At 41.0% G+C, this 12,655-nt stretch overlaps 1 protein-coding gene across 1 annotated transcript; it reads right to left on the bottom strand.

Moving 5' to 3' along the window:
- Nucleotides 1–1,675: 1,675 nt before the first annotated feature.
- Nucleotides 1,676–10,286, bottom strand: lpl (lipoprotein lipase). Its single transcript, XM_034583120.1, has 10 exons — nucleotides 10,045–10,286; nucleotides 8,889–9,094; nucleotides 7,828–8,007; nucleotides 7,155–7,266; nucleotides 5,861–6,103; nucleotides 5,021–5,263; nucleotides 4,074–4,194; nucleotides 3,781–3,960; nucleotides 3,579–3,686; nucleotides 1,676–3,005 (listed from the first exon to the last, which is right to left on the bottom strand). The coding sequence occupies exons 1-10, from the start codon at nucleotides 10,139–10,141 to the stop codon at nucleotides 2,954–2,956; spliced, it is 1,542 nt and encodes a 513-aa protein (XP_034439011.1). The 5' UTR covers nucleotides 10,142–10,286; the 3' UTR covers nucleotides 1,676–2,953.
- Between the last annotated feature and the right edge of the window lie 2,369 nt (nucleotides 10,287–12,655).

The raw sequence follows: 12,655 nt of genomic DNA, 5'->3' as shown, positions 1-12,655 counted from the left end.
AACTAACAATCCTTGGAACCAGGGACCTTTACAGGAACTCCCCGCGTCTCCACCACAGGGACCTGGGTCTAAATACAGCTCTGGGTAAATCTTTGAACCCTAAAATTGTCCCTAGTTGGAAAGGACTGTATTGTTTCCATCATAGCTGAAGTGGTCGTCCTCAAGTAGAGTCAAATGCAAATTACACTTTCAACATCCTGGTCTGGTGATTTAAATTTGCTCGATTTGATCACAATGTTCTTAATTCACACAAACTATATCTGCCTTTTTCTCTGCTATGCAGTATATCTCTGCTGTCGTTATACAGTAACTCAGCTGCCCTGTGGGAACCACTGTATCACTGTGATTCCCCAACACTTCTCCACCTACCTGTAAAAACCTGTTCCCATTTCCCCCATCGACGTACATAACTTCATTCAGGGCAGTTTAATTCACTGCCTGCCAGCTCCAGTCAAAGATTTCAAGCCATTTTTCTTGCCTGTCTGACCCTTACCTGTTACGACCTCCTGCTCGACTGTTGCACTGTTTATCTCGTGTCTGATTCCTCTTGGATGTTTGCCCTTATCTGCCTGTCTGTCCGCTCGGGATCTTGTTTTTGACAGAGAGTAAACATCAGTTTTCTGTTTTGCCTGACTCGACTCTGAGTCGAAAAAGTTTTTACTGATCCATAACACAATTAGAATTAACAGAACCAAATGCTCGGGCACTGAAGGTGTCAAATGCCTGGGCTGGCTCAAGCTTTATATTTGGATTCATGCTGTTGTTGGCATGTTAGCACACTATGTTCACATAATCTCAAAATACAACTGAGGATGACATGAAACATTAGCAGAGTCACTGAGGCTCGTTCCTTAAGGAGCAGGGATGTATTAACCAAATGTCATAGTATGGAATGTAAGCAATGCATTAAATTGGTTTTAGAAATGTAATATAAAGAAGGAAATCCCTTCCGTGTGATTCTCAGACCTTGAAGATCGATCCTGTACTCTGTGTCCTGGTAGGAAATGAAATGTGTCTGTTAACAAAACAAACACCACAGAGTTCCTTCAACTCTCAATGTTTGCTGCTCATTGTGGTTTTTTGTAATGTGATATTTCCATGTGATGTATATGTTTTATATTGAATTACTGCAGATCACATTCAACAAAAGTATTTTACTAAACTCTTTGGAGCTGAACTGAGGAAAAGGACTTTCATTTAAAAAAAAGTGTGAATAGAATTGCAATAACATGTTTAATAAAATCAACTCCATCAATTTAGAATCATCTTCAAATATGGAAAATGCTCCAGCATTAACTCTGAGTAAGCTCTGTGGACGTTCTGTATCTAAACTGTTCTTATCAAGGCATAAGGGGCAGCATGCATTGAGTTTGCACAAACACTAACTCATGTAGAATGCATCCGTTTTTAGGGGTTTGCAGCATATAATAAATGATGTGATTGTCAAAGCTGTCATTATATGATGTATATATAATATTTAGCAAAGATCCAAATTAATTTAATAAATGTTCCTTTTTTCCATGCATCTCCATTTGGTTACAACATTTTCCACAGGAGGTGCTTGACCACTACGTCCTGACTGTAGCTTAGTAGGTCAGATGGATCATCTGTCAAGCTCTTAAACTCTTAAATAAGTTGTGATATAAAAGCAACTTGAGCAGTCGGTAATATTTAATTATGTGGTTTATCTCTTTATTAAACCATCCCAGGCTCTTTCTCGATACAGTGCACTCAACAGCTTGCATGGACACCAGTTTGATCAATAGTTCCAAAGCCTTTTGCATCAAATCACAAAACGCTTCATTTTATAAACACACACGACAATGGAAGCCTGCCAAAATATATTACAGCTTAATATACAAATACATAAATGTACATTCCATAAATACAATATGAAGTATTCTTGAGATGTATTATGGCTATCATGTAGGCCAGTCCATCACAAATTACAAAGGCTTGCATTTTTTAATTTCTTTAAGTAATTTTGTAACGTTTGACCTTTCAAAATAAGGGCGTTTAGTCATTGAGGTAAACTGTTTCAGGTGAGACGCTGTTGTCATTCAGTTTTCAAGTGCACTTAGCCATTACTGGATCATTAAAAGTGACCTTCATTTTCATGACAAAACCTAAGAACGCGTGACCGTGCTGGACGGCACCCGCAATGACCTTAACATCAAAAGCAGCTGCAGGGGACAAAGAGCCTTTTAAAGTGACCAGTGACACAATAACCAAAACGCAATCAAAGAAAAAGCAAGGCTTCAAGATATCAGATATCAACATATAACTCATATTCAAAAAATATATATATAATACTGATTAAGAAAGGTATGTACATTGACCACTGTGATTTTCTGTTCAGTAGACAGTAAATATTTCTTTGGTCCCTGTTGATTGTTGGGAATTAGTGGTGAGATGTAGATGAACGTTCGGGACAAAGTGATCAAGTTGCACGATAACAAACAAAAAGCGAAAAAAAAAAGAAATGTGCCTAAATTATGCCTGTCACTCTGAATCATTTTTCTCACATTAACAATAATCCAAGTTCACATAAGCAAAGAACACCCACCAGTTCAGAGTTTGAAATTACATTATAAATCAGTATAAACAGTACATGACAGCTTCAACATCAAAAACCATTGATTACAAAGATATGCAGCGAAAGCTTCTCAGAGTGTGAATTTATAAAAGTGTGAGCACATCATCACGAACAGGAGAGCTTGTGGGCAGACTTCCAGCACTGTGGAGCGAGGTTGTGTTGGTTGCACTGGGAGTTTGAGTAAAGACACGCAGGAAGGATCAGAAAGACTAAGCAGTGTCTCTCTCTCCCTCCCTCTCTCTCCCTCCCTCTCTCTCTCTCTCATTCGCAGCACAAGGCTTTTGCGGTGTGCTGTCCATCTTTGGCTGTGTGTGAAGAGATGGATAATGTGCACGATGTGTGTGATCGAGTGCAACTTCAAGCGTCGTTCTGCCCAAAACCACTGCCTCGCATTTTCTGCCTGTGCGCCCTAGAGACAACAAAAGAACAGACAAAAGAGTGAACAACGTGAATAGAAGAACTTCTGCTTCTGATGATACATACAGGCTCGTTGATTAAGTTGGAGATGTTCTGATACCATTTTTCTCTTCCTGATACGGTATTTGGACCGTTCCAATAACGATTCACCTAAAGAAATAACGTATATAATGTGTTTCATGAACTGTATTAACCCTTTATGGAAGTGGTATGGCATATTGCTGGTGTTGTAATTGGCAACACTAGTTCAACCCCTCGAAACTAAAGTCTTGCAGGTGGTACACGTTGCCGTTTAACGTGTGTGACGTTCCAGCGTGAAATATTGCCAAATTGTTGACATTTTAGCTAGCTGTGGCTAACGCAATGTACTACCGGAAATCCCTTCTTCATGACCCGAAAAAACGCTGCAAAAAAGAAGCGATTTCTGGTTGCTTTGTGAGAATAATATACTTTATAGAAGTAGCATTGGATCAGAACATAGATTCAAATACTCGCCGTTACTCGGAACATCTCTAGTCTAGGTGACACATCCAGACTCTATACAGGAAGCTGTTTCTTAACTTACTTTTTCTCCTGATGGCTCCTGGTGTCTTCTTTTGACTTGACAAACTCTGCATCTTTTCCTCCCCTGACCAGGTAGGCAAACTCTCCTTCCTTCGGACTAAAGATCAACCTGAAATTACACAGGAAAACATGTCAATAGAAATACATAAATATCACCAGGTTTATTCTGTGTCTTGGCGTTGCTGACGTTGCTGACAGCTTACTTGGACTGGGTCTCCCCAGACTTGATGTGCATTTTCCGGATGTGGAACTGGCTGCTGCTCCAGAAGGACCAGCTGATGATTGAGTCCTTCTCCCAGCGCAGCTTCACGATCATCAAGTCTCCGATATTGACGTCAGTGGTGATCAGGAAAGAGAAGGTGGCGTTACCATTCAGCACTGGCCTGCAGGGTGAGAGGAGCAGAGACGGTCAGAGGTCAGCTGCTCAGATCGAACTGTTTGCTGTCTGTGTGCAGGATACATGTGTGTGACCTAGTTTACTGTTTGATGTACGTACAGGACAACGGGGATGTCCTCCTTCTCTCCATTGGTTCCAAACAGAGAGATCTTCAATGGCTGCTCGGTGAAGCTCAGACGGTCCTTACTGAAGAAATGCATCTTCACTTGGTAATGGAAAACTGTGAGAGCAAAGGAAACAGTTTACTGAGGGTCAGGTTTACACTTCAGACACAAACACAGCTTGTCGTGTTCCCAGCAACTGACCCACGCCTCTCAGAATGACACTTAAAGTAGGTTTATTACTATATTATAATAATATAATATACATTAATGTGACTGTCACAGTACTGCATTTACAGATAATGCTTTAAAGTTTCAAAGCTTTAGTTGTTACCATGGTTATTGACATCCCAATTATTATTTGAGTGCGTGCAATTTGTTGAGTGCCTGATAAGCCAAAGTAAACTGATAAATCACAAATCTATAATGAGTATGGCCAATCAAACTACAAGTAACAGCTTATCCTTCTTAGAAATACTAAGCTCCTGCATATATACAATACATATATGACTATACCAACATTTACTAAACATGCTAAGCTTCCAACACACATTAGCATCTCTAAAACATCATCATCATTCCGCTGCACCACAATAACACTGCTGACTTAAATCTTAAATAAACCTTTCCACTGCTGGTATATGCAATGGTGTCACGTTACCAGCATACCCCCAGCCACTAAAATACCCACGACCTGCTCTTCATGCGACCTTCTGAGTGCTCGCTACTTGTTGGACACAAGTGTTTGCATGGAGTGTTGGGGTTTCTCCTGTTTATATATTTAAGTGAAGCAATGTGTGTGGCGTTTTCTATGTGAATTGTGCTAAATTATTGCATTTGAATCCTTTTATTATCATATTGTAAAGTACCAAGTCCTTTCTACATAAATATCATTGAAAGATACCATTTTCCTTGAAGGTACGTGTCTTTTTTCTCAGTATTTACCTTTGTATGGCATAATTCCGCGGGTCTTTAGGTACATCTTGGTGCTGCGGGTGGTGCGGACCTTGTTGATGTTGTAGCCGAGCTTGTTGCAGCGGTTCTTCCTGCAGTTGAGGCACAGTCCCTGGTTGAAGGCCTCTTTGGAGTTGCAGCGGTACGCCATGGTCTGCTGCTGGGTGCTCAGCAGAGAGTCGATGAACAGGTGGACCGAGCGCTCGTGGGAGCATTTGATGAGCTGGTCCATATCTGTAACGCACGCAGGGCAAAGAAACCACGTCATGTGTCGACTAATTGCAGACCCATATGGCATTTTGCCCTAAGTTCTTTCTTGCTCAGTTGAAGCACTTGGCAACAGCAAAGGAAGTGAAACAGAAAAAAGACAAAGCTTTCATCTCTTCATGTGAAAGAACCCGTCTGTGACTCCCTGTGAATCTGTAGCTGGTAGAAGCACATATGCTTTAATTGTAACCCCTGAGAGCTTTCATAGTGTGTCTTTTGACACCGTGTAAATATACGAGACAATTCTTGACCATGTACAACACCATCGCTCCGATCATTCACTTTAATGTGGGCAGAGACGTGTATTTATGGTGCCGTGTGTCACACAGACGAGGTGGAGAAGATTGGTACCATCAGGTCTGAGCAGCTGGAGAAACAGTTTCTCCCTAAATTTAACTCTGACCGCTGTAGTCTTGGTGACGCTTTAATGATAAGAGTAGATGCTTGCCAACATACTGACTGAATAACCTGATGCTTACAAACATACTTGCAATGTATGAATTAAAACTAAAGCACAGTGATTAAAAGTCTTTACAAACAGCAAGGAGGGTTTGTGGGACATACTTTGGAGGCCCTTGATCCCCCCCCTTGCGATTCCCATCAACGTATTCTGGATGTCGCAGCCCGGCTGGAAGGTGCCTCCGTTGGGGTAGATATCGATGTGTCCCACGTCCCTCTGGATGCCGATGCTGCGGTCCGGGGAGCCCCTGGTGTTGGTGTGCAGGACGTCCACGAACTGGGCATCGTCACGGGACAGAGTGCTCTGGGCGTCAGCGTTCTCGAAGGTGGGACCGGCCGGATCCAGACCTGCATAAAAGAAGGAAAGCGTTTTCACTTAGAAAGAGGACACGGATGAGGACACAAAAACAGAAAGATCACATCTATAGTTGAACCAATAAAACTGTACATTAAATCATCTGCTTCATTTGGCCTTTTTCCACCGTGTGCAGCTCTGAACACTGATCAATGCGAAGCAGTGACTGTGGGCTCTTAATGGGCTGCCGCTCTCACAATAAACCCATCAACCATTATTCTAAGCAGGTCAGAGAGATTTCAAAGCTTTCAGAAAGATGGATACATTCACATTTACAGTACAGGAAGAATATGGTTGTTTGTATGCTTGCATCCATTCATTGGTAAAAGTAAAATGCTGCACCTACAGTTAACCGTTGTGTATTTTTTGTTTAGAAATGTGTACTTAAATGTGTCTACAGCTGCTTTCAGACATGCACTGAACTCCAGATAATCTCCTCACATTATCCAAAGGGGCTGCATGTGAGAACACAAATGTCTGAGTCAGCTGCTGCGGACGTTCTCTGGAACTTTTCCTGCCGGCGCCCTGATGAAAATAACTAAGCGAGCCCATGTGAGAACACAGAAGGAAAACGTTGAGCGGAGAAAGTGGGCGTATTGATGATGTTTCTAACATGTGACAGACATAAAACTGAAAAAATGAAATGAATACAAATATCTCAGAATGAAAAAGAGGTGTCATACATGTAAAAGACGCAGAAGAAAATGTCCTCTTGGAAAGACGGGTTTTGACGATAAGGGTCGAAAACAGTTTGGATGTGCTGTACATGATCGCTGCAGTGGAATCTGCACGTCATGTCCTTCATGCTCTACCCAGGCACCAGCCCTCATCTGAACGCTCCAGAGATTTGTTGTCATGACTGTGTCTGAGCCGGACAATCTCCTGCCGGGTTCTTTACATGTGAACGGCAAACTCTGGAGAATGTCTGGACCCAACTTTTCCAGACATTTTCCACAGTTCATGTCTGACAACTGCTTATGTTTTTCACTGTTTGTGTCTGTGTGTAATGTAATGAGGATCCACCGAGCAAGTTGATGCTCTCACCTGTGATCCTGCTGATTTTATGGTTGGTGAGGTCTCCAGCAACTCCAGCCACATGTGCTCCCAGACTGTAACCCACCAGGTGAATCCTCTCCCAGGGCAACTGCAGCTCTTTCTGAGGGGGCAGAGATGGATGAGATGTGTCAGGAAGGCCTGACAAGATGTCACGCTTAAAACAGCTTCAGATTCATACCGTAGAGTGACATGTTCCTGGCAAACTCGAACACCCTCTGTTCGGGTCTTAATAGACTGTGGGACATCGTCCAAGACTTTGAAAGACTTTTAAGTTTGAAGTCACGTAAACAAATGACAAACAAATGAGAGCGCTACTCGAGCCAATGTGCCCTAGATGTTCATACAAAAGCTGTGTTACACTAAACACTGAGCCTCGTAAAGAGAGGCTGCTGCGAGCCACAGACCCGGCTATAAAAAGCCTTTATGGGGTGTTCAAGATCATAACCTGTGGGAAAACATAACAGCAGCAGCACTTCTATGTAAAAATATACATATATATCACATCATGAGATACGGACTCACCAGCAGCTCTAATTTCTTTGCTGTCATATTAACATAATGATGATTCATTCAAAAGCTGTAGGCCAAGTCCAATAGTCAACAAAGAGGATGTAGGAAATGTGACTCAGCTGGAAGCCAGCCGTTCAGTGAGATCACTCACTTGTATCCAGGTTACGAACTTGGCGACATCACGTCCCACCAGTTTAGTGTAGGCTGCGGAGGTCGGGTAGTGCTGGTTGGCGCGGGTCAGCCAGTCCACCACAATCACATTAGCGGTGGGCTCCCGTTCGTACAGTGCAGACACCAGCTTGGGCACCCAGCTCTCAAACATCCCTGTTACCTGTAACACAACACACACGCACACACACACTCGGTCACACTGATTTCTAAGTTCAGCTGCAGTATGGCGTGATTTATTCTGGCCTCGGCCCTCGTTCTGCGCCCTGTGGTTGGAGAGCAGCCAGGGAGTCATTAGGTTCAGATGTTGTTGCATGACCGGCTCTAAATCACATTATGGGAGGACATGCATGGACTGTTTGCACTAACTCAACACTGTCAGTGGATTTTCTCAGAAATCACGTGGATCTTTGAAGATATTTGTTCATCAGTTTGCTGAATGAATCATACTCATCAGATTTAGTCTGATTCTTAAAGAGATTAATGATAAATCCAGGCTTCAGCAGTTTGGACCGGGCTCAAGAATGATTATCAATTAGTTGGTTCTTTCATCGTTGTACTGACACAAATCATTATTTCATGTCTGCAAATGTTTTTGTTTCAACCAGACTGATGTATTAGTTTGCCAATAATAATCAGTCGATATGAGCCTTTCACAGATACATCGGTAACCTATGTTTGCCGATATGCAGCCATACAAAGACTTTAATCTTATTGAATAAACAATAAGGACAATTCATATCTACTTTCTTAATTCAAGTCCTATATATCTGTGTTTTCTTCTCATTTACAGTTATAATAAAGTTATAGTAAACTAGTGGTTGTAACTGTAAAATATTAAGCCTGCTACATAATGACATCTGAGGAATCATTGCCAGTTTTTTTAAATATATATATCTTCTAATTTGTCAGTGTCTGAAGTTTTTTACTCCCTAATAACAGCATCAGTCCTCAAAAACCCACATCAGTCAGGTTCTAGTTTATTCACCCAAAAGTAGACTAATATAACCCTGTGATTATAGGAACATATGTTGGGTGACATACCGTCCAGCCATGTATCACGATGAAGCTCTTCGTCTCTACATTGAATTTACACTCCTCAATGGTCTCTGGCCTCCCGGCCACAATGTAGCACATGTCATCATCAGGGATGTCGGCCGTGCGCAGGGAGAACTTGGTCACAATGTCAGCGAAGTCTGTGATCCATTCAGCGGTGGTTGGCAGGGGAGAAGTGAAGGCTGTAGTGTTTACTGTGGCAACACACACACACACACACACACACACACACACACACACACACACACACACACACACACACACACACACACACACACACACACACACACAGACAAGTACATCATTAGATTGTTGTGGTATGTCAGAAATGTAGGACTGATGTGAGTCATGTTTCTGACAGGGAAAAGCTTTCATAGAGAGTTTATTACTCTACCTAAACATGTGCATCCATACAACAATAAAACTCGTTAACACAACTTGTTAATTTGCAGAAGCCAAACACACTGAAACTGACACTGTTTTCAATAAACAGCAGCTTATTTTCTTGCACACTACTAATCTCACCAGTGTGACTCAGGCAAGCAGCAACAACTCTGACACATAGAGCATGACAGTGTCGCCCCCTTTTGTCTCCCTGCATGTTTACCAGCATTAAGTTCATGACTGAAAACTGTACTTTTTTTTTGTTCGCTAAAGTTGAGATATATTTATTAAAAATCTGTTTAAAAGTTTGACTTCTAAACAAATCAAATTCATGGAATTCAGTTTAATAGCCAGAGTTGTAAATGAAACATGAATAAGCTTAAGTCTAAATTGTTTCAAATGTAGAAATGTGATTAAAATGCGATTTTTTACAATTAAACCCTAAAACCGGCATATTTTTTAACTACAGCACCGAAAACAATGTTAATTTACTTCACTGATTACTATCAGTATTTTGAATATTCCGTTTTTTCATTGTAAATCTTTAGGTTTTTTTTCCCCCCTCTTGTGTTTCCTCAGACAAAAGGCCTGGGACATGGCTTTACCCTCATGCACACATGGTGAGAAATAGGATGCAGACCTGCAGACCTGGGGCTGTTCACGGGGTTCTTCCCGGTCAGCACGGCACGGCACGGCACGCGTTAGTGGATCATGAACATAACATCCTGGCATCTCAAGAAAACAAGAAAAGTGATCTTACCAAACCCAGTTGTGGCTTCAGGGGTGGCAGAAAAAGCTGCAATGACGTTTACCAAAATTATCCATACAGTCCAGAAAATGATATTTTCTTCTCCCATATTATTGAGACTTTATTTTCCCTATAAAACGAAGTGTCCTGGTTTTAAAAAAAAAAACAAGTAGTCTGGAGGCTGCTCGTAAATCCACTGTGTGAACAGACAGGTCACCTCTCTGTGCTGGTGAAGTTTCTTATGTTCTGTCACACATGCAGCTCCAAGTCATCTTTATGGTCGGCTCATTTGAATATCCAAACCTGATTGGCTGGGTCCGAGAGGTGGGGCGGGGTTCCAACTTTGTCGCAGCTCTGAATCAGTGAGGAAAAAAATCATTCACAAGCTTCTTCACGGGGGAGAACACCTCAGCCCCCTGCACCTAAACTGTGGTGCTGTTATTATTAGCTGCTATATATTAACATATTCATTATAATTAATTATACAGGAGAGTTTCTCCACACTTTGAACTTCAAGGCCTTTTTTTGTGTGTGAAAGTTAATCTGATTTGTTTTTCCATGACTTAAAGTACAAAGAACAAAGCAGTTGGACTTTATAGTGGGGGAAAATATTTTAGTAATCCGTTTTTTTATCTTTAATTCTGAGCCAATAACAAACGGTTATATTAATATAATAGTGTTTTGTGATCACATGCTGGAGGTGTTAGTTTTCCACCTCAGAGCCATAACATTTCTTCAGCCTTCTTTCACATCCCAGAGTCAAAATTATTTAAAAAATATAAAAGACACATTAAAAAGAATAATTTCTCATCCCTCTTTAATTTGAAGTAACAATAAAGGCTTCATGTCTAGCACTTTTCTTAACACATTTACAAAGTGTTTTTAATTGAAGCAAGAATAAATTAGAAATGCAAATAAAAACGTACATGATGATCCTGTTTAATTTGTATAATAAATGGTCTGAGTTGATTTTAACGATGATATGTTCTGAAAGGAGTTGATGTTCGTTTAAATGTGTCACAACAACCGGATCAGTGTCTTGTCCGACGCCTTAAATCATAAGAAAATAAATTAAAAAATCACATTCCCGGCTCCCATGTAATGTGTAATGTACGATAAAAACAAGGTGTGTAAACACACAGATCGGGGGTCAGTCAGGAAGCTCAAAAACTCCAGAGAAATCAAAGACACGTGGACGTCTCTGTTATCTGTCCAGGGACGGACCCAGGCCCAGTTACAAAAGGACATGGGCTGAGTCTGGGGCTGACGACCCCCATCTGTAAAAATGAGGTTAAAGCTATCGTCACCATGTTGGCAGGCTACGGATTAATCTGGGTATCTCAACAGAAACCATATTATTATTGTCTCTGATTTCAGCAGCCACTCACGGCTTGGAGTTTGATTTGAAAGGATAAGGTTTCCATGTTTTTAAAATGTGATATACATCCAGCACTAGAGAAAACTGTCATCTAATATGTGTTTTCTGTTGAAATTGGCTTTACTTTCTCGACGTATAGAGGGAAAAAAAACTATAATACAATAATAATAAGGGAAAATTTCCCATAGTTGGACTAATAAAGGATTATCTTACCTCATCTTATCTTATCTTAATATAAAATCAACCAGCCCCACAGAGATCTTACTCCTTTGTGAACTTAAACTGTTAAAACAAATAAACCTCAACAACAGAAACCAGAATAAACTTATTTAGATTTAGGGGTTTTGGGTTAGTGTGTAAAAAGTACAACCAACACCAACTACAGATATAGAAATCCATTTTATAAAATTTAAATGGTTTTAATTTGAACTTTTCTGAAACACTAAAGACTTAATATTATTTTAAAAAATTTCACAGTGGCATTACAATGTTAATCATGATTTCTTTTTTTATTATTGTTAAAAAGGGCCCATTGCCTCCAGAGCCTCAGACCAAAAATTAATTAAAAAAATATTGGATAAATGAAATAAGAAATTAAAAGTAACTGCATCATTTCACTTCAATAAAGACTCACACTTTCTGCATGATTGAGCTCTATATTTGTTTTTCTAAATACAGACTTGTGTTTCCTTTCATCTCATACATCTGAGTATATGTATGTGTTTAGGTGTGTGTGTGTGTGCCAGGGATTGTTGGGAAGGTGATGCTTATGGTCACAGCAGAAGGCCCAACCCAGCCATTAGACAGCAGGCCGACGCCCCATCTCCCTCCCTGTGATCAGAGTCTCCATCTCTGCAGTTACTCTGCCTGACCCCGAGGGAGACGCGGTGATAAGCGTCAAGGCAGAAATGTTTGAGCTTGACTGTTACGCATTGTGTATGTGACACACCCAGGCTGCAGAGAGATGAGCTGTTACAACAAGACAGAGAGAAAGTGCACTTTGAAGATGGACAGAAGAAAAGCAGCAACTGGTGTTTTTGTCTGACCACAGATCTGATGTATCCCAGTTTGATGTCATCGTGTGCCTCTCTGCTCCAAATTCGTTTGGCTCAGATCACGATCCCTCCTGAGGAAATTAAAAGATCACTGCAGAGAGAAAGGAGATTTCCTGCGGCGGAGGAATTCCTTCACTTTCCTGTCGCTGCTTTCTTCCTCTGGAGCTCTGCAAACCCAGAAGATTCACAT

This window comes from Hippoglossus hippoglossus, chromosome 4, assembly GCF_009819705.1.
Source record: "Hippoglossus hippoglossus isolate fHipHip1 chromosome 4, fHipHip1.pri, whole genome shotgun sequence".
Taxonomy (NCBI): Eukaryota; Metazoa; Chordata; class Actinopteri; order Pleuronectiformes; family Pleuronectidae; genus Hippoglossus; species Hippoglossus hippoglossus.
Note: the sequence above shows the minus strand (reverse complement) of the source record. Positions and strands in the feature narration are given on the sequence as shown.